Here is a 25,695-nt window from a genome sequence, read left to right as displayed (position 1 = left end):
TCTGTCATTGATCTGGCCTGACTGGTAAGCTCACTCCTTGTGAGCTCACTGGAGTTCCAGAAGAAATAAAATAATAGCTTTAATGTCAGTAGCCTTGTGTCAGGAGGATTGGTTTATCCTGCTAGTTTTTCTCCTAGACTTCTTAGGCATGTGTGGATTATAATTTAATTTCCTCTTGAATTTAATAACTTTGAAAGGACTAAAATCAATAGCTGTTCAGGGTTGTGACTGAGGATGCAAAAACTTTCATGCCTTTCTCTTCTACAGCAGATAATGCTTCAGGTGCAAGGGGAAGCAGAGGGCTGTCCTGTAAAGCAATCTGCTGCATGTCTGCAGCCAGAGTCCTGTTTCAAGCCCTATGGGGCAATGTTGGGATACTCTTTTAATCCCATGTGTGACCCTCAGCTTCTAAAGAGCACAGCTGAGCCTGCTTTTTTACCTTGGCAAGTTTGAGTCCCATTTGCCGTGGTCCTCAAACTTGGGGTCCAGAGAGTGCCTTTTCTGCCACTGCACTTCTCCCTGATGCTTTTAACCTGGTTTCAGTGTAACATCCCTGTCTGCTTTCTCCTAGTAACCTCTTGCCCCATTTCACCTCATGTGTATGGAGTAGAAACTCAACAGAGCTTATTTTCTACTTTTTGGAGAGATGTAGTCTTAAGTTAATTGAGGGATGGGACCTGCCAGCTTTTTGTATGCCAACAGCCCATCAAGGGTACAAACTAAATGTCTGATGGCTTGCCAGGATGAGTTTGTTAGTGTATTGCCCGAGGGTGGTCAGGACTCGGGGGACAACTCCCTACAAAGTTGGGCTGCAGTGGGCAAAGTGCCCACAGAACAGATGGCACACACGCCCCGCTCTTTGGAGATTGCTGGCTGGTGCAGCCACCCATGGAGGCGCTGCCTGGCCGGACTGGCCGCGGTGTGACATCCCGAGCATCCCTCCGGGGCTGGGGCTGGAAGTTCCAGCCTTGGCTTGCTCATCACCTGCCTGGCTTCCACCGCTGCATCCTTGAAGCCCCGGGAGGAACTGTGAGCTCTTTTCTTGAAAGACAAAAGGCAAAGTGCTACAAACCACAACAGCTTCCACGCTAAAAATACCATAAAAGGTTGTGTCCTTAGGAGCTGGGCATGGGAGCAGTTCCCACCCACATTACTGCAGCGTGAGTCACCCGGCTATTGCAACTGCTCTCCGTGTGGATGCCCGGCTGAAGAGGCACGGCAGAGCAGGGGGAGCGAGGGGAGCTGCTCCGTAGCGCTCTGGAAGTGGTGAAGAATTAGGAAGAAGAGGATGACATGCGGGCATACGTGAACACTTTGCTTTCCTTTTGTTAGATTTTTTTTTTTTTTTATAATTATTTCGTGCGGTTTTCGTGGTTTTTTTTTTTTTTGTTTGTTTGTTTGTTTGTTTGTTTGTTTTTTGGAACTTCCAGCAAATGGTATTTGCTGATGATTTGAACTTAAGGTATTTGCAGCCAAGAATCTTCTGAATATGCAGATACCCCCAGTTTGCTTTTAGGAAGCACAGTAATTGCCACGTGATTAATATGAAGCTGGAAAACCCCTCTGACATGGAAGTACGTTTTATTTACTCTCTTTAAGCAAAGTTTTTTTTTTCTCTCACTATCCTCTCTCCTCATCTTCATCCTTTAACCCCTTACCCTGATGCCAAAGCAGGTTGTGTGTCCTTGTGACAGGAGGTGTAAAAGCGCATCTCCCTTACATTGTGCCCTGCTCTTCCCTGTGCTCTTTATCCAACAAGCAGGTATTAGGGAGTAAACTTGTTTGGGTTTCTTTCCTGAGACACCACCCACCTGTCCAGGCCCCGACAAGGCTATGGGTATTGTTTTCCCTTTTCCTTCCCTTCTGCTTGACGTCTTGGCCATCGGGGTTTACCGGAATAAGTTTGTCAGTGAGAAATTCTATAAAAAGCTTCCTTTATTTAGACACCAACCCACTAATGACATCATGAGGGCATGGTCTTCCAAGTTCCTCCGGGCTGAGCAGACAGAGGGAGGTGGTGGCTGTGAATCTGAGCCCTGCCCCTTTCCCAGTACAGTCCTGTCGTTGTGTTCAGTGGCTGTCCCTCAAAATAAGCCCAATCTTTCTCCTCCTTTGGGGACAGGGCAGGGAGGCCCCCCCAGCACACTGATGCATATTTAGCAAATGTTTTAGCAGTAGAATATAGCTGTGGTGGTCTGTCTTCCTACTCATCACTTCCAGGTTAGTCCTTTGCAGTGCTCTTTGGTGGGTATTCACCTTGGCTTCTCAGGGAAGCAGGAGGCTTGCACACCCAATCTCTTTGATGCTACCAAATTTTGCATCAGGCCAGTTTCAAGTAACTTTACCAGGGAAGCAGGTGAAGTGAAGTTCAAAAAGCCTGCATGCACAGGCAGAAAGCAGTGGGAATGGGCACATAGGAGATCCACTGCTTTTTTTATGGTGGAGGAAAAGAGGCATTGGGTGGGGGGCAGCAGAGCAGAAGTTGGCCACCAAAGTAATCCACTGTCAAAATTATTTTGTGAGTGATTTCTTTAAAAAGTATTGGTTTGAGTATTTCTGAGTGGTGGAAAGGTGTATATTTGTTAAGGGTTAAAAAGTAGTGAGTGTGATCTGGGCAAGGTTTGTGGACCTTCTGGAAAAGTTATTCCTGGGTTTCATTTACATCTTTGGAGAAGAAAGTGTGCTATGGTGTGCTAAGCTTCCCTTTGTTTGTGCTCAGTTTGTTCAAATGTTATCACAGGTGCTTTCTTACTGGCCTGCAGTAACTCCTGGGTGATTTTTTTTATGTGATCAATAAACCAGAGCTTATTTAATCAATGGCAAGTCTGTGCTGAGAGAGTTTAACTGACTTCCTTGATTCTGCTCATCCTACTGTTGAAGTAAGCCCTAAGGCTGACATACATCTTGGCTATTGCTCTTTAGATCTGGGAGACTTTGAGCAGTAGGCTTACTAATTCAGTGTATCCATAATGCAGATTTTCCCAGTCCTGTCTAGAATTTGGGTTAGATGAGCAGAAGTTTCCCAGCTCTGTGCTGATACCTGCTCTGCATTGCTGCTCCACTTATTCTTCCCATATTGACCTTCTTGATACTCTGAAGTAATAAAATCTCAAAATAATCCATATTGCACAAATACTCTGCAACATTGTATGAGTGGCCAAAATACTTTGTTCTCTTTAGAAAATTATTTTCCAAAGTTAGGTGGTGTTAAAAGAAAATACAAATTTGCAGGTGCAAATTTGAGAATGTTTCAGTCAGGTAGCACAGAAAAGTGGGATCTGTGGGGATACTTTCCTGGAGTCGCTTGTTGTGGTCTCTGGCAAAAAAAAAAAAGAAAAAAAAAAAAAGAAAAAATCCAGTGTCCAAAATACAACCTTAATTAAAAACCAAATATGTTTTTACCACTGGGAAGTGTCACCTGATAATGTTTTCTCTAAAGATGGTGTGTAGAGATTGGATATTTTTAGCTGTGGCTATTCTCAAGTTGTTGTTTTGTGACCTTCTTCTAATAGTACATTTCTTTAACACTTTCCTTAGAGTTTTTTAAGAAGCTTTTTCAGGCAAAGATGGGGGAGAAGAAAAGGGAGCAGGAGAACTATGGAAATCTGTGTTCTGATGGATATTGGTGCCTAGGAGGGGTGCAGTGTTAGAGTTGGGTGTACCTTGTGAAGGACCTTTCCCAGGTCAGAGAGATGCCTTGGCATTCAGCTTTCCCTCTGGCTATAGCAGCTGTCTGATTGACACTGCCCGCTTCTTAAAAGCAGCTGAAAACATGATCAAGGTTTAAATAGCTGAAAGAGGAAATCTTGGATAGAGGAATGATGTGCAGATAGAGATGCTATAGTGCAGGAATCCCATGGAAGGACAGGTGTAAGAGATGGCAGCTTAAATTTCAAGTTTTATGGTTTGGGGTTTTGGGGTGTGGCTGACTGTCTGGAGTCTCTTGGGATTTACCTGCAAATGTTGCTTTTGAGATAAGAGAGTCAGTAAATTCCCATGTAAAACCTAAAGGTCTTCATCATCCAGCAGCTTCTGGGCTTCTCCTCACCTCTTGCTGACAAACTGGAAAGGAAGCACAGATCTTGAGGGACCAGTGAGCTGATCCTGGTTTTTTGTGAACATCAAAGGTGCTGTGAAAAAAGTTTCTCAAAGAGAGGTGATATGAAAGATAGGAGAGAAGAAGCATTTTCAGGTTGGGTTGCTGGCATTGACTGTATCTCAGTAGCTACCCATGGAAATGGTCTGGCTCTCCAAAGGGAACAGCAGTTATGTGTTTCCCCAGGCTTGACTCTGGTGGAATTGTGGGAAGAAAGCATTAAAGCTGATGGTAAATAATAAACACATGTGAAAGCAAGCTGAAGGAAGGGCTGGCAAAAGTGGTCTGGCTATGCTGCATCTGTGGTGTGCTGCTCCATCTCAGAGGGCATCAGGAAAGTTCTCCAGGAAGAACCTGATGGTGGGGCTGGAGAGGTGTCTGGCTGAAGGGATGAGGAAGCTGTTTAAGTGGTTGTTTACTTGTTTATATAATTTTTTTCAGAACCCAGATCAGTGATCAGTGGTTTCTGCTAATTGCTAATAAATTAAATGAGCTGAGGCTGTTTTGCTTTCTAGCAAGTCCTTTTATGCTGTGGTGCATTTTTATTGACCAGAGGCACAGTCAGAAATGACAACCTAGTCTACTGGAGGTGTTAGGACCACATGTCCAGCCTTGGATCTGGAAAAAGAAAAAGGTTGATGCTCCCCAAAATACCGAGCCCACATTGTGGGCCACTGGCTGGGGAGAGTGGGCTGTGTGGTGTGGGGTGCCTGCAGGTCCCACACTCTGGGGCTGGGCAGGGCTTGCCACAGTAAAGGGGATTTTGCTTCAAAGAGGTTATGGGTCATTCAGCATCAGAAATGTGCCAAAGTGGTCCTTTCTGCACCACTCTCCCTGCCCCCATGTTCTTGGACCAAGAAATTACTTACTTATTTTGAAGCTCATATTTTTGAAATCTGACTTCAGCATAGTCCTATGCCAAAATGAAGGCCAGAGTTAAGGCCTCCTGGGAGCTTTCATCAGGAGATGGTGCAGGGCTGGTGCTGAGCTCCTGTAGGTGCTGGTTGTGCATTTTCCCTGACATCAAATTTGGGACACAAAGTGGTTGTCTGGGTAATCCTTTCATTGCAGGGAACCCTGCCTGTGGATGAAAGCTGTTTGGGTTTGGCATTGGCAGTCACGGGCAGGTTTCAGTCATGAGTCTGCAATGTGTCAGCTTGGGTGGCCAGAGTTGAGCATTACTTGGACTTTTGGTGCCCTTCTTATGTTTAGGACCTGACATTTGACACTCTGGTTGCCTAAAAAAGATTAAATTAAATATAAAGAGTGACTGAGTAGTGCTTTTTTGGGAACTGTAATCTTGGTGCCCTGTTTTCGTGTCACACCTGGGTTTAATTCATCATAACTCATTAGCAGAAGTGCCACAGGCTTAGTGCCTGGTGTGAGAATGCTTCCTTTGGTTACTGAATAAAGGAGCAGCACCAGCAAGAGTGGAAGCTTCGTCTGTGTCGTGTGGGGATGAAACATGGTGATAAGGGATCTGGCAGGAAGGAAGTGCAGTGTGTGGTGAGAAGAGCAGGTTCTCAAAGGAGCGTATTTAGAGTACAGCGGATACTTGGGGTGGGCACAGTGTCTTCTGGGGATGGTGTGTAGCTGGAGAACAGGGGCAGCCACTTGAAGTGGTGCAAAAGGGGCCCCATCTCCTTCAAGCCATGCTGCTGGAACATCATCTTCTCCTCAGGACCTGTAAGGGGATGGAGGAGGTGCTGGATGGAGCTGGGAAGGGCAGCATCAGGCTGTGCCCAGTCTGGGCTGGATTTGCTGGGTGGGCTCTGAAGGGCCTCTGTCTCAAATCACCCCCTGCTGCTTTTTGTTGGGAGTGAGCTGTTACTCTACTAAAACCCTTCTGAAACAAGGGGGGGCAGAAACAATCTGGGAAAACAAATATTTTCTGATAACAGTGAGCAACAAGCTTTTGTTTGCTGTCAATGGAAGGAAGTGGGAGAAACATGTAGTAGCTATAACACAGCACAGGCTTTACTGCTGGAAAAGAGATTTAGTGCACAGATTTCTTTAGCAGGGGAGATATCTTTGAGGAAGGGCTGCTTAGAGTGAGTGGGAAAGGCATGACTTTTGTTTTGCTGCAGCAGTGCATCTGCTAAAGGAAGGTCTGTGGCCAAGATGAAAATCTAGATCCAAGCTTTTATGTGAAGTGGGAAACAGGGAGATGGAGTCCTTAATTTGTATTCAGCCAGGTCAAGATTGAAGCAACTGCACTTTAAATTAAAGGGAGTCCCCTGTACTCAACTTACAGTGATGATAAAGTGTGAACCAGCTCTGATCTCTGTTCTCTGGAAAGATCCTTCCTGCTGAAGAACTTGATACTTTGTTTAATAAAAAGGCAGAAGCTCCCATGCAATTTTAGATTTGAAGTCTTATCTGAAGGCCTGCAGGCATGTTCTAACCCAAGTAGGCATTTTATACTTTGTGTTGGATCCATTTTTTACATTAGGGAAAAAAAGTTTCTTTCTTATCAAAGGGCACTTCACTGCCCTTAGATGCTTATTTATTTGCAATTTCCCTTTTCCAAGCTTTCTTGCACAGTGCAGAGTCCAGCTGCCCTTTAGTAGGATGCATTGTGGTCTCCCAGGTTTTGATCTTGGAACAGGAAGATTCATTTCCCAAGCTGCTGAGGAAATCATCATCCTGCTTGCAAATGCCTTTTGTAGCAGGCAACTGAATTTTTGTGTGTATAAGTGAACTGTTTAAAGTGAAATGTGTAGTTGTTGCTTTGTGGGGTAAATGCTGAAGCATTTTTAAGGTAAATGCACCTTTCAAGTTCAAAGTAACTTTTTTTTTTTCTTCGACTGAGAAGAAAAAATGTTTTCAGCTAAGTAGAGCTGCATCTTGAATTGCAGGTGATACTTGAGTTGTGTTTGTTTGTTTCCTGGAGAAAACAGCATCTGCTGCTGCTTTTCTGGACAGCCTTGCATGGGCCTCCATCATACCAAATGCTTGTCTTTATATCATGGCGACAAGCTCTCATGTACTTCTTCATAAACTTCCCTCTCTGCTTTTTTAAACTTTCCTCTCTGCTTTTTATCTCATCCAAGAAAAGGTTTTGTGAGTTTTTTAGTTCTTCCATTCAGACTGTTTAGTTCTTCCATTCATTCCATGCAAGCTCTGGCTTTCACTGGAAAAACTTTTCTCAAGTATTTCTGTCAATGGACTTGAGCCTGCTCTGGTCCCCTCTGACTTGCTTTTATCCCACTTCCATTGCTCTCCATTATTCACAGCAGAAGTGCTGAGGACGTGCAAAAAAGTTAATGTTGGTAATAGATCCACTGTGGTTCTGAGCTCGGGCTTTTCTGAAGTTCTTTGTGTTGCTTCCTCAAGCATGTTTGATCAAAGGTGCTGAATGCCTCTGAAAACCTAGAAATGGAAAGGTGCCATCTGGTTTGATGTCTGTCCATGTCACCTGGCTCCCTCAGTTGTACATCCCCTTGGATCCTGGGCTCCAGGTGGCAGGCATCCAGCACCAGCCCACCTGGTGTTATTCCACCCTGGGCATCATTTCATTGTACTTATAACTTAAATACAGAAACTGCTAGTGAAATAATATGGCTTGCTCCAAAGTGTTGGTACCATTTAATTTTTCCTGTCTGGAAAGCAGTGTCTGTCTGTGGCAGGTTTAGTTTTATATCAACCACAGTAAAATGCTAACAGCCAAATACACATTAATTGTGAGATGTGTTTTGAAGCCCTGACCAAATGGGACAGATGTTGATTTCAACACTGTTCAAAATCACAAAAATCCTTATTTTCATATTAACTCCTAATCTGAAAAGCTGCTTTTAACAGGGTATCCTACATGGCCATTGTTGTTTCATAACCTAAAGTATTACCTCTGCTTTACCTCTTTACCTGTGGTTGGATTCTATAAACATGTTTTCCACTTAGAGAAGAGGGGAGGACTTCTTGTGTGGACAACGCCCTCAAAGGGAGGCAACCACTATGAAGAGGGGTAACTGATAATAACAGATCTGGATCTGGCTTATGTACTTAGCAATTTCTTTGCTTCATTCTTCATTGGTAGTCAGGCTTTCCATGTCTCAGGTGGGAGCTGGGGGAGTGAAGTCCCTCCCAATGTAAGCAAAGAGCCACATTCAAGACCATCTGGTGAAGTTGAATAAGCACAAGTCTATGGGGCCTGATGGGATGCATTCCAGGATTCTGAGGGAACTGAGTGATGTGGTTGGCAAGTCATTTTCCATCATGTTTGAAAATTTGCAGTGGTCAGATGAAGTCCCTGATGACTGGAACAAAGGGAAGCATCACATGTGTTTTTAAGAAGGGTAGAAAGGGGGACCCTGGATACAGATCAGTGAGCCTCACCTCTGTGGCTGGGAGGATCATAGAGCAGATCCTCATGGAGGCAGTGCTAAGGCACATGCAAAAACGAGGAGGTGATCTCACAGCCAGCACAGCTTCGCTGTGGGCACATTGTGTGGCATTCTCTGGTGGAGTGACTGCAGCACTCAGCAAGGGAAGAAAACCAACTGGTGGCATCTACCCACAGATCTGTAAGGCCTTGGACTTGATCTCAGATGACACCCTCATCTCCAAAGTGGAGTGATAGGGATTTGAGGGGTGCACTGCTGGGTAGAAAAGAAATTGGCTGGCTGGAGGTAGTCAGAGAGTTGTGGCCAGTGACAAGTGGTGTCCCTCAGGGTTCTGTCTTGGAGCTGGCTCTTCATGAGCCAGCAGTGTATGCTCATAGACCAGAAAGCCAAAGCATCCTGGGCTGCATCCAAAGCAGGATGAGGGAGGGGGTTCTCCTGCTTTACTCTGCCTTGGAGTGCTGTGTCCAGCTCTGGAGCTGTCAGCATGAAAAAGTCATGGACCTGTTAGAGTAGGTACAGAGAAGGGCACAGAGATGATCAGAGGGCTGGAGTACCTGTCCTGTGAGAACAGGTAGAGAGCCCAGAAAAGAGAAGGTTTCAGGGATACCTTAGAGGACCTTCTAATACTGAAAGAGGGCTTAGAAAAAAAGAGGGAGAGTGACTTTTTACACAGGCACATATGGATAGGACAAGGGTGAATGCTAAAAGAAGCTAAAAGAAGAGAGATTAAGTGTTAGGAGAGATTAAATGTTAGGAAGAAATTCCTTACTCAGGGGATGGTGAGGCACTGGAACAGGTTGCCCAGAAAGTTTGTGGATGCCCTATCCCTGGAAGCATTCAAGGCCAGGTCAGATGGGGCCCTAAGCAACCTGGTCTAGTGAATTCCACCCAGTCCTTAGCATGGGGATTGGGAATTAAACGATCTCCAGGGTCCCTTCCAACCCACACCATTTTATGATTCTATGATTTTTAATAAAATGTTGCGTTTGCACATACATGCACAAAAAAAAAAAAAATTCCTGTATTTCTTAAGCTGGGGTGATTTTAGGAGTTAACAACAAGCAGAAAGAAACAGAAAAGTTACGTTGTGATTAAAAAGATTCCTTTCACGGAACTTAAAAAATAATGTATTCTAATGCTGTCCTGCATATAGTTCCAGGGCTGTTAAAAAAAGCTTTGGGAGACGTTTTCTCAGTACTTTCCGGTGTTGTATCAAATACTTCTTGTTTCCCTCAAGTTTTCTGTTACTGGATTTGCTTGCATGGGGCTTTGATAGAAGAAAACAAGTTAACAAAAGCTCGTGCATTAGCATCTGGAGATGCTGTTTGAAGGTAATGTAAGTCCAGGATACTGCCAGTAAAATGGTCAGGGAGTGTCCTCTGCAGAGGCTGCCAAAGACAAATAATTTCCTGCAAGGGCTCTGTATTTGGAGGCAGTGTGAGCTGATTAAACTCATTAAAGTGATTGAAGGAGTGAGGGTGGCTCCTAGGGGCTGGGCTTTAGTTGGGGTCAGGCTAATGGGTCCTAAAGATTCTTCTCTCCTGAAAAAGAGGTGAAGCCAGAGGCTCTGGAAAGCAGTGTAAGACACACAGTGTCAGCCTAGGTCTCACTTCAACTCACCTTATGTATCTGCAGCATACAAGTAATTTGCCTCAATAATTATTTTGGACAAGTTTTTCACAGACAAGCTGCATCTTGTTAGTGGAGTTTTAACTTCATACTCTTTTATTTCATTGGTTGCTGTACCAGCAACTTTATATAACGGCACATTTGTTATTTCCTTGTGTGTGTTTAAAAAAGGATGCTGCATGTCTGTGCCAAAGAGAGCACAGGGTGCTGGCAGCATGGTACCTTACGTTTGCATCCTTGTTCCTTTGGTTTTGGCTGGGGAACATCACTGACTCCACAGTGCCCAGGGTGACATCCTGGGTACCAGCCAGGACACGTGTCCTCACCCTGCTGCTTTGGGCACATGTTGGGGGTACGTGGCCTCTAGCTGACTGTGCCCTGCCATGCCAGAACCAGGGAAAGTTTGAAATAGCAAAAGGAGCCTTTAGCTTACCCAAAATTGCCAAGTATAGCTGAAGGCAAGAATGACAAGGGAAGAGTAGCGTGTCCTGTAGTGTTGCTACATGTACCATAAAGAATAAAATACAGTGTTTTAAGAGGAATGCATGTTCAAATGGAGAATGACCATCATTGTAGCTTCCTTTAGTTTATGGTTAAAGAAATGCAAACTGCTTTTCCAGTCTTAAGCAAACAGAAGAAGCCTGTTACTAAGCTCTGTGTTGATATAGTTCCCTTCCAGGTCAGTGCATCACCCGAAAAAGAGAATTTTTTTTTCCCCCTCTGGCTTTTTCTTTTTTTCCCTTTTTATAGACACTGGAATAAAAAAAAAGGAGGGAATGCAGAGAGAAAATTAATCTTCAATTCATCAATTCCCAAAAGAAGCATGTGGACCTTTGCATTCTTCAGTCTGCTTATTTTTTTCAAATGAAAAATAATTTAAATAATGATGCTTTTAAAAATAACTCGTGCATCTTTGATTTTTGTGCAGTCCTTTGTCTGGATTTTATTTTTTTGGCTATTGTTGTCTCTAGAAGATGAGCTTACATTAAAAAGAGTTTAAAAAATACTTGGGTGCTCCTTTATTCCCTATGAGGTCTAAAAATAGAAGCTGACAAAGAATTTGCTCATAGACTCACTGCTCTGTTCAGAGGGTTTAGTCTAAAGCTGCATCTTCTGACTTTGCAACAGCTGAGCTGTGCAGAAGCACCAAGGCTGGGCTCACTGAGCATAAGCAGGGAGGAGACCAAAGCTCTTTATCAGCCCTCCTGTTTATCTCCTCCCAGCTCCATCCTTGGGGAGAAGAGCACCAAGGCACAGCACCAAAACGTGTGTGAGAGTGAGAGCAGGGTGTAAGTACTGGGAGCAAAGCAAGAGGGATGGTGGGGAGAGGGTTAAGAGAGGTTTTTATTTATTGCTAGTGCTGCTCATGTTGAGGGGGTGGGTAGCACATAGTTGCAGGCTTACATGGCTTTTTAGTTATTTCTGTAACTAGAAGACTTGGCTAATTTATTTGGGTTTTTTGATATTGCTGTAGTCTAGCAGCAGTCTTGTCACCACAGCTTGCAATTGTACTGTAAAAGCTTGGTGCAAACTGGGAGAACAGAGGCAAATGTGTGTAATCTGCCTTGAATGTGTGTAAGACACATTACAATATACTAGGTGATAACATATAAAGTATAATCTGTGTAATGGATTGCTTGGTTATAATGGTGGCCACCTCTGAAAGTGTGTGAGGCCTTCTGCACTTTAGGGCCTCCAAGTCATTGTGTCTGAGTGCTGGAGAGGTGACAACAGGGAAAATCAGCACAGGACAGCTCAGGGTTGTGTGGAAAAGTCCATTTGCTGGTGTTTGTGAGGGGGATTGGAAGAGAGGTGGTGTTATTAAAGTGGGAGCTCATGACAGAAGTGAGCTGTGCTTCCTCTGCCCAGTGCTTGCTGATTTCAAGCAGTGTGTCATGCATTGGGATGCTGTCTTGATTTCACACTTGTGGAATTACCGTGTTGCTTCTCTGAGTTTCTGAAGGTGAGAACTAAAAAGTTGGCTTTTGTAAGTGATAGCTCTGTGTTGGGCTCTGCTGTCCTTTGGACTGTGTAGCTCTTTGGATGTATCAAGGAGAACTGCCAGTGCTGGAAGGTGGCTCAGGTGGCACAGCTGGTGCCAGCTCTTGTACCATGCAAGTCAGTCCTGTGTCTTGGTCTTAACCTGACCCAAGTCCTGAAGGAATGGCCTGAACCCTCCATTGCAGCCCTTCTTGGGGGCAACATAACCTTAGATTAGCTGGAGTAGAATGTAATACTGTGCCTTTGGCTTGGGTGGGGGGCATCTTCTGCCTGCTGAGCTACCAGTGCCACATGCCTGCTGGTATAAAGGTGTGTTGGGCTCTGAGACCGTCACAGGAAACCCTGGGACCTAACCTGGGTGGAAAATGGCAAGAAAATCCACAGCAGGGTGTTTTTGCAATGCATACAAGTGCAGTTTACTTTCTGCCATTGTATGCCCTGTAGTTACACCCTATTCCTTCCCCACCAGCTCCAAAGGAACCTTCCTTTCCTCTGTGTTCAAAGACCCCTGTGTTGGTAAAGGATGGTGCCTTTGCTGTCCCAGAACTGGAAAACTGATCAACTTGTTATTTCCTTTGCAGTGAGCCTGGGGGACAAGAGAGTGTGGATTGCCTCCTGCCTTGCCTCTTCTCCCAGCCACCTGTGGTGAGCTCTCACGTGGCAGAGGACGAGGGTGGAGATCAGCCACGTGAAGCTGGGGCCCTGGGGGTGAGCCAAAGGGCTTTTGGCTGGTGGGCTGTGGCAACTGGGGGTCCTCACCACCCTGCAGCAGAGACCACTGCCTCCTGCCACATAGATGCCTTCAGGGGAGTGGACAACTCCAGCTGAACTGATGAATCTTGGCACCTGATACAAGGCTCAGGTAAGGGCTCATTGCTTGGAGCTGGGTTATGTTTTCATCCTGTCTTTTCCAATCTTATAAACTGGCTCTGGAGCAAATGAGAATTGCGCTGAGGGCTGTCATGTACGGTGGTTACACGTGCTAGTGCATCAGCAGGGTCTCATCTACAATGATGCTGGATGCTCTGGTTTGTTGGGCTAATTGCTGGTGGCATCAAAGTGAGTTGCAGTGGAGCTTCTCTCTTGGTGTTCCCACTACCTCTGCTGAGGGAGGTGACTCTGGTTTTATCCAGCCCAGCATCCAGTGCAGTTTCAGATACAATGCAAGTTTACTAGGACAGGAGATCATTTGAACTTTCTGTAGCACATCTGTGATTCATCTAAAGTGATCTATGGGCAGTCATTTTCAAAGACCCCAAGACAGTTAAAACAAACCTTCCTGCAATTCAGCTGGCTTAGTGCTCCTTATGCTCTTAAAACAAACAAACAAAAAAGCTTGCTTGTGTTCTCCTGGGTCGTAGTCAAGGAAATAAATATGCAAACAGGATCTCCTGTATCTTGGTTCATCCTGCTGGATAGTAATTTCATTCCTGAAGCTGTAATTCACTTTGTGAGTGCAGGTCTTGATTTCCTTTCTGCTAGCAGGGATGTAATTGTGTGCCGGAATTGAGCTAAGGTCAGAGATGCACAGTCCAGTGAAGTGTTTTGAAGCTGATGCTGGCCAGGATGTTTGCAGGCTGGGTTTGTTAATGAGAGAGAATCTGCACAGGGGGATCAGCAGAAGCCCTTGATGCAAGTGCACTGAATGTGTTGTCTGGCTTGGAGTAGAAATTTACAGGTCTAGTAAAAAAATGCTGCAGCAGCTGCAACACTGGAGATGGGGATGCTGGCCTGTCTTGCACCACGGCCTCAGGAGCAGGTTGACTTCTGCCTGGGGCTGGTTCTCACAAAGCAAAAGCTCTGCCTGCAGTCAGCAGCACGTGGCCATCTCTTCCTCCTTGGCTTGTCACCTCATGGGCACACAGCCAGGCATGCCCGGGCCCACCTGTAAGAGCCCACAGACCCTCCTGGGTGCCCTGGGGGGCTTTGAGGTTTCCTCAGGCTGTGGTGGAGCAGTCCCAAAGCCATGATCGCTTTGGCTGTGCATGGTAGGTGTGTGCAGTGGTGTAATGCTATGGCTTTGCTTCTGAAAGGCTTTGGGCATGTGGGAAAAGAGCCTCTGATGACAGCTTCTCTTGGCTTGCAGCTGCTGACTGTCCCCCCGCGTTCTACCAGGCAGCCAGGATGGGCAGGTTGCTTCAAGCCCTTTGCCTGTGTGGTTTGAAGTGTGTCAAGGTGCCTGTTTCATGCGCTCAGAAAGCCCTGATGGGGCTTACTCAACTTCTCACAGCTTGCTTTAGTTGCTTTCCCTGCATGGCCAGGTTTATTCCAGGGCGTGCCAGTGTGTGAGTCACTGTTACAACTAGTAGAAGCTTTACAAGTGAGTTGTTGCTTTCAAAGTGCTTTGCTGGGAGGTGGTGCAGACTACAGGTGTACCTTGTGAGAGGCTTTTGCCTCTTAGCAGATGTATATAAGCATTTTCACTTGCATAGATGTCTATGCTTTTCCTTTAAAACTGTTCCCCTAAAGCAAAAATTGCAGGCTGGTACCATAGATGGCTAAAGACATAAAATGCTATGTTTAAATGTGCTTTTAAAATAGAACATGAAACAGGAACGGTGACTTGTTGTGTTTCAGCAGTGTAGTAAGTAACCTTTTTTACCTTATTCCACAGCAGCAGTTTCACTCTGATAGAGGCCGGAGTGGTAGTGAAGTATGGTGTGTCAAAACTTGCCTTTTTTCTTCTCCTAGCAGCAGTCTCTATTTAAAGTTAAGTGGACATAGTCAGAATGAGAGCACATATTCACCTAAACCCATTTCTGCTTTTTCAATGACCTTCCACCAAATAGAAACCAACTACAAACATGTAGTCTTAATCTCAAATGGCTTGAGTAGATACTGTTCTACAGTACAAAAGATATAAAATCTGGGTTCCAGAATATCCTCAAATCCAGGCTGAGAGTGAGAACATGTTGCTATGCTGTGTTTCCTAAGAAGAGACTTTGCTGATATTTTCATTTCAAAAGCCCATCTGTCAAGCCCTGGCAGGGTGATTGCTGATGAATTGATAAGTGAGACATGGTGTTGTGGCTGGGGGTGGCAGGGGACGTGTGTGTGTCCTGGGCTGTGTCACAGGGAGCACTGCTGCTGGGCCGTGGGAAATGCTCAGCTCTCCTGGGCACTGAGCAGGGCTGCAGAGCTGGGCTGGTGGCTGCTGGACAGAGGTTCCCCTCTCCCAGCCAGGCTGCTCCTGGCGGGTGCAATCCCATGTGGGGCAATGGGAGCTTGGCAGATCTGACTGGAAAAATACGGGGCTTGTGGGAAAGGTATAACAGTAAATCTGATTTATGGAGAACAATTTTAACATGAAGTCTTAGATTTTTGATGCAGATACTTTCTTCTTGCTGCCAATATTTGAGATTCCAGCTGGTGAATTAATTCAAGGAAAGTTGCTTTCATTCAAAAATTGGGTATTTTATTTCAGGTTTGTTGATAGCTAGATAATGTTTAATGTGGGTTGGCAGTAAAGTGCATTTTCATTAAACATTTTTAGGCTTACTGTAGTTGGTAATAATTTTTACTTCCTTAAATCATAGACTGGAAGCTGCAAGTGTTAGTGTGAAATGACAGATTGTGGATGTTTTCACATCATTCTTTTTAAAAGGAGCTAGTTCATAACTTTGTTTTGGGGTTGAATTTAAATGTGCATGGTTCAGGGCTTTCTGTTGCTTTTATCCTAGTTAACTATCTAATACCATTGTTGCATAGTTCACATTTCTGTACTATTCCTGTTCATAGCAGCTTCATGTTGTGTGTTTGTCATGGAAAAAAAAAAAAACTCTTTGCTAAGAAAATACAGTACTCTCAGGAGAAAATTGGGTGGCAGGGTTGAGAAAGTAGTTTGAGTGGTGTATTAAAAAAAGAAAGTATGCAGTCATACATAAGTATATGAAGAAGCATGGCAGGTATAGTACAGCCTGTTCCTATTTGTAGGAGGCCTGTTTACGTCAAGTAAAAAAATTGTGTTTCATCAAATCCTTCAGAAAATAAATCTCAGTAATTTCCATGTACACAAGGTGTCATTTCCCTCAAGCAAAGGCTGTATAACATCATGATGTCAAAACTACTCTGGAGTTTGAGCACATGCAGAATTAAATAATAAACATACCCTCTTCAATATCTGCTGGTACAGAGCTAAGCCATGTTCTGTTCCCTCTCCAGAGCACTTTGCCAACCCCCTCATTGAGCGCAGCGCCGTCTCTGTGCTCTCCAAGCAGCAGCACTGTGGTCACACCCCAAGGCTGCTGAAGCCTCTTGCCATCTCCAGCCTTCCCACTGCCATCAAGCATTTGCTCTGCTTTCAAGTTTTTTCCTAAATTTGGTCTTTTGCAGTTTTATAGAAAGAGAAAACAAATATGCATATTCCAGGGATGAGATTAAAAACTGGCTCCTTTGCAAAAGTCTGGTGTTTCTGGCTGCAGAGAGGCTTTTGCAGAGGTGAATGCCAAAATATATATGTTCTTGCTGTGTAAATCCTCCCGTGGTACCAAGCTGCTCTTCCTTTGTTATTCTTTTAGAGTGTGGTCAGAGATGTTCAGAATAGTTTTCACTTTATAAGTGTCTTGAAAAATTGACCATTTAATCTGACATACAGTTTATTTTTCCCTTGTAGCCTGCAGAATATTTGTATTTTTAGCAGCATGTAAAAGACATCATTGGAATTTGTTGAAACAACAAAGTCAGAACTGGGGGAGTGAAATTGCTTATAAGTTTCACAGGAGATGTGAGAAGCAGGAGATGCAGAAGTATTAGGTGACATGGTGAGACAGTTACTCAGACCTTGCTACATTGGAAAATTAAACTTTGATTAAAATGTAGTTCACATTTGAAATAGGAGCTGCAGCTTGGAAAAATAAAAGAACGAAATACACTTTAATATTTCTGTCCTTGCGCTGTTTTGATTGTGGAGTCAGTAAGAGGGAAAGATACACCCAGTCCTGGTATGAATTTGAAGAATTTGCATTTTTCCAGTGTCTGAATGGATGAGTGTGAAGTGGTGCCATGCCTGTGCTGCTGTCTGATAGCAGGTCATGAAAGAGCCCTGATTATATAACCCCCTTCCCTGGGGGTTTTGTCTGCATACATTTTCTCCTTGGTGTGTTAGTTCCACCTTTGGTGAATGAGGAACTAGTTATGGCTTGACAGGGAGGATGCTTCTTTGGGCTTGCACAGGACGGCACTCAAGTTGTGTTTGATGAGGGAACTTACCTTGCTCATAGGTATGTGTATGGATGAAGCAGAGCAGTGGGCACAGACCCCTGGGACCTGGACTGGCTCTTGCTTAGACCAAGACTGGTCCTTCTCAGCATAGGTGGGGACATCTTGCTGCTGTGTTGTTTTCTTTTGGAGTTCTGTACAGAAGGTAATCATCTAGAGGCCAATTCACTTCTCTCATGCACACTTCAGTAGGCAAAAACTTTTTTCAATTTCTTCTTTGAAGTTAAATCTGCCTCTGGATGCCCCTACAGGGCACCTCCTGGCTTCCCATCCAGAGCCAGTGGTTTGCTGTCATGCATGTGGGTGCTGTGCCAAGCAGCGCCCGGCTGGCGCCTGTGCTGTGCTGGGCCAGCGCTCTGTGGCCGCCTTGCGTGTCTCCATTTAAAAGCCATGTCTTCCACACTGCCATGTGTGTGCCTGGGAACAAAGGCAAGCCCCCCTTGCTCGGGCTGGGCTGTCCCAGTGCAGGGAGCAGGGAGCTGGCAGTCCTGCTGTGTGCAGGCAAGCTCCACAAACTCTGTGCAGCACTGTGCAACCTCAGCCTAATTTTAGCTGTGGGATATGGCTGGAAGCTAAAATTGTCAGTAAACGTTTTTTGTATTAGCACTTTCCTAAAATATTTCACATGCTGTGTACACATTTACTTATCTCCTTTCCCCTCCCTCCTGCCTTTTTTTTTCCCTTACAGCTTCTGATATGAAGAAGGATATAGAGTCTTTAATAGCCCAGGAAAAAGCAGAAATCGTCGCCAAGTATGAGAAGGTACCACCTCGTGCCCCTCCCCAGCATGCTGGCTGGGGCTGAAGCTGTTTAATCTATTAGGAATGCATCAAATAAGAACTTTTGCCTCCCTGCAGGCATCGTCCCAGTAACCCTCATGCCATTAGGCTTCATGCCAGCTCTCCCTTCCTATACATCCCCTCTCACTACATCCCTGGAGTTTACTGAGGGTCCCATGTGTGCTCAGCATAGATACTGAAAGGTGCTGAGATTCTGATGCTTCAGTGCTCCCTTAACACCAGGATGGCTTATGCCCAACAACACTGTTTTTTCTGATGTACAGCTTTTCCCAGCCTCTAGCAGAGGCACACATGGAATGCTGGATAGGCTGAACTTGGCTTTTTTCTCTGCCTTGAATTTGGCTCTTTAGTGCAGGTTTTGCTCTCCTGGTTCTGTACCTTTTATCATTCAGGAGAGAGGGATGTAGCCTACAGGCTTTGGGGGCAGGATGCAGGCACTGGGGCATTCCTAGTGCTGGGACAGCTCACAGGTATCCTTTCTGCTTTCAGGGCAGACAGGAAGGAGCTCAGATTGACCAATGGGAAGATGCCGATTTCACTCTCTACAAAGTTACAGACCGGTTTGGATTCCTGCAGTAAGTGCTCCTGCCCTCTCCTTTCCTCTCTGACCTCTCTGTGTGTGTGGACATCCTTCTGCACTGAGCATGACTGGGCCAGCATCTGTCCCATAAGCTGCTCTGTGGCTTGATCAATCCCAAAGGCAGGAGGAAAGACTAAATGGGCCTCCTTCCTTAACTGTGCATGTGCAGACCCTGATGCTTTGCATCTGCTGCAAGACAAGGCTCAGAAATGGCTTCCTACCACAAGCCTGGCGTTAGAAGGTGCAGGCTGGTGTTCCTGTGCCTCTGTGTGTGCCACAGAGATAGAGACCCTTATGTTTGCACCTGATGATTCAGGGAGGAATAGGAAGAGACCAGAAAAGATAGCTGACCATCTTTGGTTCCCTTAGGAAACCTTTTCTTTAGAAATCTCCATCCTAACCAAGGCACACATGAATTACAAACCCTGTGCCTGGGAAAAATGCTTAAAAATAACTATTTTTATTCTGATGCTTAACAGAAGTTACAATAGTAGGTGTTCTGTGTGTAGGAGGGAGGTTTTAAGCAATTGCTGTCTAGAAATTCTGCTTCCCCACCCTTTAAAGTGCTGATCATGTGTGTATTGAAGAGGAGATATGTGCCCAGGATTTCTAGTTATGTCCAATGCTCGATTACCCCCTAGAGCTCCTGTTGGGTGGTGGGATTTTGGATGATGCTTCCCCTGCCTCTTTCATACTGGGGACAGGTGTAGGAAGGGCACAAAGTCCCCAGGACATACCCCCTCAAGTGTCTGAGGTGGTCCATGAGCTGCAGCAGCCTGTGCTCCCCCACAGCCTTTCTTGCCCATGGAGTAACCAGTGACCCCTTGCTTTTCCAGCGAGCAGGAGCTGCCAACCCGCACCGCCTTGGAGGAGAAGGTGAGAGCTGCCAGCTCTGTCTTCATGGATGTGGCATCCTTTTCACACCAGCTGGGGAGGGAATGTTTTTTGAGGAAACAAGTGAGCAAGTAAGAGCAAAGCAGGCAGCCAGCACCCACTGGTCGCTGCTGCTCACCCAGAGGTAGGGACTCTGCACGATGCCCAGCTGTTGGAGCTTTTATTTTCCTTGGTCAGACAATTTTCCTCCTCCACATGGCACTGAAAAAGCAATATTGGGCTCTTAAAGCAATATTGGGCATTTCCCTCTGCTTTGGCACAGTGCTCAGCAGCTGTGGCTCGTAAAGGGGACTGCATGTGCAAGGGAGGATGGTGGAAGTTGTAGGTAACCATCACTTCCATCCTCATCTCCCCTGAGAGGTGAGCATGTCCTCTGGTAGAACCCTGCTAAGTGGGACTGAATCACATTTCTTCTGATCTGATACAGTGATAGGATTTGAGTCTAGCTGGACCTGCAAAGATTTTTATCGTCAGGAAATACTCCTGGGAATGCTTTCTCTATGTTAAGCCTCTGTGTCTTGTCATTTTCACCAATGCTGCTTTTAATTACCAAGTGCTGAAATTAGCAGTTTCTGCACGCACCTGTAGATTATTCCCATCCCTGATGTGAGGTCTTTGCATAGAAGTTTAAACCTAAGAGGATGAAGTTTTGTGTTTTCAAGAGGCATCTCCTGGGGCTTTTTTTCCTTAAATTTGTCTTTTCTTCTCCCTTGTGCCAGCAAAAACAGCAAGAAATAGAACGTGTGGACAAGTGGCTTAAGATGCTGAAGAAGTGGGGCAAATACAGAAATAGTGACAAGGTAAGGAGGAAAAGAGTGTATGTCTGGAAGGGTGGGTGTGATGGATCCTTATGATGAGTCAGGCTTTCAAAAAGTTGACAGAAAAACCAGAGCTGTCTGGAACATTGCCTGATTCTACTTGTTATCTTCAATATTTTAAAGCTTTCCTAGAAATTTCTGGGTTACCAGTTGAGGTAAATGTCTTGTTCTGACTTACATGGCATTAAAAAGGTTTTCCTAAATGCTGATGCCATTTTTGCACTTGCACCTGTGCAAGCAGAAGCACAGCAAGGGTGCTCGTGTGCCCAGCTGGCTCCCTGCCTGGTGAGAGCAGAGGGCAGTGCACACCAGCAGTTGCTTCTGTGTTTCCACCTGCTGGAAATGATATGGGAGCTGTGACTGATACAGCCCAGTTGATGTTCCTTGTACTTCTCCCTGGGGGAAGAATTATTTGTCTAGAACAATGCTTAGATTTTCTATTTTGCTCCTAGCTGTGCCTGTGAGAAGCCACTTAGGTTTCATATTGTGTACCCCTGTCTGGAAATCAAGGAGGGAGACACCAACATTATGTCTTGCTTTGGTGTTAAAATGAACTCTGCACCAACCACCACTTCAAAACTGAATTGCTTTTAATAAATAGTATCTGTTTTATGTTCCTCTTACAAACCTCTTGAAACAAAAAACCCTTTGAACTTAATGACAAGACCCTTGCTGTGTGAGGAGTGTTGTGTCTGACCTGCTCTGCTTGCAGCACTTTGCACAGGAGAGGGATGAAGCCTGGCATTGCCTTGTTGCCATGGCCTCTGAAGCCTTAGTGTTTAGCAGGAGTGGGGTGTTTGGCTGGACTGCTTCTAGCTCCTGTTGGGAGTCCTTAGGAGAAATTTGAGCTTGGTTAAAAAGGCTAAGTGGAAAGAAATACCTGAAGAATATTTGCATAGCTGTAGGGACAATATTGAGCAGAGCATCCTCCTTGCTCAGCTGTCAGGAGTCACGTCCTGTTCAGCCAGCCAAAGATGAGTTCTAGTCTCGCTCTTCAAAAAAATAAAAAAAACCAAAACCAGAAAAAAAATCATCTTAATGACAGCAGGGATGGGGTGGAGGTGGGCTTGGGGTTTTATAATCCTTCTGTTCACTTCAGGGTGGTTCTAATTACTTTGTTAATCAGTGCTGCTCCACGGGCAAAATCAGAGGCTCTCCTGTGACTTGGTTCTTTCTAATTAGAAGTTAGCACTAATTGGTTAGTGACCTTGTGGATAAACCACCAAATTCCAGCAGGGTACAGGGAATTCCTTCAGGTCCTGGAGGGTGTTTGGGGTGGGTGATGATGAGTGGTTTTAGCACACCTTGGATTTCCTGGGTCAGATGGTGAGGACAGGCAGGATCCAGCATGAGTGATGGGGAGCAGTAGCAGTCTCTGATCACTGTCTGTTTTGGGTTTCCCTTGGTAATTATTGGGGTGTTAAGCACACTGTAGCTGGTGTCACTCAGACCTGCTGGCTGGCAAAGGCTCAGACTGACAAGTGGGTTTTGGGGGTCTTTGGGTTAGAAAATGAGAAAGCTCTTGTAGTAGAATAAAGGATGTTATGAATAACAGCCTGTAAATGGTCGATGACTCTTGCACACAGAGGTGGCATTGTCCCCTGCTGGGACACCGGAAGTGGCCATACCCTCTCCCAGCAAAGAGAGAAGCAGTGCTTGGCCCCAGGCGGGGAAGGAACAGTCTGGTGACCCTGGGTAGTAGAAAGGAGCTTTGGTTTCAGTCCTGTCCAGCCTAACACCCGTTGCCTGGCACCAAGGCAAGTGCAGGCTGTAAGGTCTGTAGCAGCCACACACCATTAAATGCAAAGACACTGAGAAGCACAAAATTGTGCCTTCTTTTAATAAAAAAAATGTAAAATCGGGTTGTATCCTACACCTAGATGTGAAACCCCATGTTCTTGTGTCAGGAACATAGAAGCTACTCAGATATTCCTGCTGCCACAGCTGGATGCAGTTCAACTGTAGCATTTCAAAGACCTTATGCTGGGATTACAGTCATGTCAGAGGCTATGTCTTTTGTTCTAGCTAAAGTAAATGTGACAAGCCCTTGATTTAATTTTTCTAAAGCAGAGTGGGTTGGTTTTGTTCCTTCTCTGAGTACTCAGGCTGCCACATCTGCCTTGCATGTTTCCTTCAAGTTTGTTTTCACCACTTGGCTGACATGATAAAACTCAAATGTCACAAGACAGCCACTCTGTGTTATTTTAACAATGACTAAGGTGTCATCTTTGAAAATATCCTCTTATTGAAAACAAGAACCTTCCCTTTGATGTTAATTTTGATATGCTGTGCTTTATTAGAGGGGAAAGAAATCTTGTTGCAGGAACTGCAAGCAGTTTCACAGGGAAGTTGCCCTGACTTTGACTCTGCTTGAATGATGTAGAAACCCATCTTATTTTCCAGACTGAGACTTCCTGGACTTAAGGCCCAACCTTTTCAGTCCCTGTTCATGTGCTGGAGCTGGCAGACATCTGATCATATCTAGTGCTTGATGAAGAGGGACTTAGCAAGCAAGCCTTTGTGTTTTACATCATTTTAGTATCTGATCGAGGCTTAGGTTGTTGTCTCATCTCCTGTGTTGTGAAATGCCAGCAGGAGTGGTGAGGTTGTGTATCCATCCTGAGCATTGACCCCGAAGCAGCCACCTGTCAGTGGGCAAGCAAGCAGCTTTTCCAGGCCCTTGGCATGAGCCACCACCAGAGAGCAGCAGGTTTGGCTTTTTTGTTCCCCCACCTGCAGCCTGTGGGCATCCTTGCATGCTGCTGATGGCAGTCTGGGTCTCGTGATTGTCACAGATTATTGGAAACAAGGCTGAACAAAAAAATAGTGGGACCTTTTACAGTTCCTTGACTAGAATGGCCTGGCTAGGAACTGAAGTAATTTCTGGCATAACCTGTTTCAGGATGAGCAACAAATAGGATTATCTTAATTAAAGTAATGCCCTGGGGCTCCCTGTGCTCATCATTGCCTTAGATCTGTCTTCATGTCTGTTCTAGACACATTTTGTAACAATCTGATTTAATTTCAAGATCAGCAAAGAGTGACACTCAGCACAATTCCTAATATGGGTGGGGTTAGAATGATGCAATGGTGCTTTTTTCTGGCTGAATTTCCACAAGGGAAAGGGTACAAAAATAAAGGAGTCCCTGAAAGGATGACATTGTTTTGCAGAGTTAAGGTATGTCAAACCTGCAAAGAAGTGCTAAACTGTGTTATTCAGGATTCATCACAGGGAGGCTCACCTGTCTCCTCTTCACTCCTGATTTGAACCCAAGTTTAAACACCAGCCTGACTTTGCTTGGGAAGGTCAGGAAATGGCTGGTGCCTTGTAAGAATCTACACAGTTCAGGCAGCACAGTTTTGCTGGTTAAAAAAGGCTGTGCTGTGTGTGGTGCAACAGCGGAATAATTTATTCATCATAGCCCTGAAATGGATTTCAGCCAGAAGCATCAGTCATAGCAGGAGGATATGACCTCTGCATCATTTCCAAGCTGCATCTTGCCTGCTGGCCATGTGGGATGGGACCTTTAGAGAGGGATGTCTTTGGTCATAGATGTCTGGTTTTTAGGCAAAGCCTGCCTTTGTGCAGGGGGGAAGCCTTGCCTCTGCTAAGGTCACGGGAGTGCAGAGCACTTAATCCAGTGCATGCCAGCAAAGCGGTTTAGGATGAATCGGGGATCTGTATGGACTGACACAAGCCCCAGGAGTGAACTGTCTGCTGATGCCAGGGACAGCCAGCAGACATTTGTCGTGCCAGGGCTGGCTGAAGTCAGATCTCCTGCCTCAAATGCCATGGCAAGGAAAGGGGGTTGTGTCTGGGAGTTGTGGCTTTGCCTTTTTTTTTTTTTTTTTTTTCATTTTGGAAAGGCAGGTAGCATTTTCCTCTCCTCCAAAGGTAGCCTGGGCAATAACTGTAAATGCCTGCCCATGCCCCACCAGTTTAGGACTTAACTTTGCCCCTGCTTTGCTGGCATCCCATCAGGAATAGCTGCATAGGCTCCAGCTGCAGGCACAACAGTGGAGTTGGGAGCAATCATTAACCATATAGAAAGAAAGCCATGTGTGCTGATGTCCAGACTGCCAAGCATCCTGCATCGCCACATCATCAGTCAGCACGTTTAGTGGTACTCAAAGGAAATCCTCCACTCCAGGTGAGGATTTGCACAGCTCAGTTCCTCTGGTGCATCACTGGTAGAGGATGTGAAGAAGTCCTTTCTCTTTGGAAGGATCACTCTTTGAGTCCTAAAGGAATTGAGGAAGGCGATATCCCTGTGAAGCCCTTCCATATATCCAGCATATGTCTCCAACACTTTAAGGTGTTGGAGATATTGCCATGGATACCCAAAATTTGGGCATTGCTTCTTCAGTCTTTTCCTAGTGATCCATGCACATGGCTGAGAAGTTAACAGTGACAGACTCCAAAGTGTGAAGGTGAACTGCAATGTGTATATTCTGCTTCAAAAACCAACCCACCTGTCCCAAATCTTTGAATTTCATTGTCTTTACTACTGCAAAAAAAAATGTTCTGTCTTTAAAGGCAGTGACTCCAACCCTCGTATTCAAGACCTGGAACAATGGTTGGGTACTTCTCAGAGGAACTGAACTGTGCAAATCCTCACCTGGAGTGGAGGATTTCCTTTGAGTACCACTAAACCTGCTGGTGCAGGAGGATGGAGCTCAAGTCTGTACTTCCATAGTCTTCCCCATCCCATCTACCTCAGAGAAAATATGTGGGCAGGGGAGAGATAGGGATGGGGTGATGATGGCCTCTGTGCCATGAGCTGTGTATGTTAAAGCCTGGAGAGGGAAGATGATCCTGTGGCAAAATCTGGAGCAAGTTTTAGACACTGTGGTTTCAGTCCTTGGCTGACACAGCCTTTCTACAGTGTCTTGAACCATTGCTTTGACCACCAGCATCTCCTTTTGTGAAGCAGAATGGTGTTTGTTATTCTAGCCTGTGCATTGGTCTGTCAGCCTGCGTGGGACATGACCCAGGTGCTCTCTTGCCATCTCTAAGCACTGAGTGGTTTAAAAGAGAGTGACCTTGAGGGCTGTTTTTGACTGCCATGTGGTACAGGAGTTATCATCACATGCTGTCTTACCTCTGTCTTTTCATCCCATCATAAATACCACTTGTATGGTAACTTCCCTGTTTTCCTTCAAGTTTCATGATGAAGAAAAGTTGCTCATTTTTTTCTGGATGACTCACAGCTCTGAGGTTTTATCACTTTCGTGTCTGGAGGTGGTGGGAGGAGGAAAGCCCTTGGGTAAATAAAAGGAAGGCATTTCATTTCAGTTCCATCTCAGCATGTTTTGT

At 45.3% G+C, this 25,695-nt stretch overlaps 1 protein-coding gene across 5 annotated transcripts in view; it reads left to right on the top strand.

Annotated features, from left to right (window-relative positions):
• The window catches only part of LOC134419488 (USP6 N-terminal-like protein), a 75,742-nt gene that overhangs the window by 32,456 nt on the left and 17,591 nt on the right, over positions 1–25,695 (top strand). For 4 of the 5 annotated variants that reach the window (XM_063158737.1, XM_063158738.1, XM_063158740.1 and 1 more), the window contains 5 exons: positions 12,651–12,931; positions 17,975–18,048; positions 18,576–18,661; positions 19,503–19,542; positions 20,280–20,360. In XM_063158737.1, the coding sequence (XP_063014807.1) occupies positions 17,983–18,048; positions 18,576–18,661; positions 19,503–19,542; positions 20,280–20,360 (273 nt within the window). In that variant the 5' untranslated portion in view covers positions 12,651–12,931; positions 17,975–17,982. Of the gene's footprint in view, positions 1–1,447; positions 1,575–12,650; positions 12,932–17,974; positions 18,049–18,575; positions 18,662–19,502; positions 19,543–20,279; positions 20,361–25,695 lie in introns of those variants that run through there. The other variant, XM_063158741.1, reaches the window with a different exon arrangement.

Source organism: Melospiza melodia, chromosome 6 (assembly GCF_035770615.1).
Source record: "Melospiza melodia melodia isolate bMelMel2 chromosome 6, bMelMel2.pri, whole genome shotgun sequence".
NCBI classification, from domain to species: Eukaryota; Metazoa; Chordata; class Aves; order Passeriformes; family Passerellidae; genus Melospiza; species Melospiza melodia.
The sequence above is the reverse complement of the archived record's forward strand: the minus strand, read 5'-3'. Positions and strand labels throughout refer to the sequence as shown.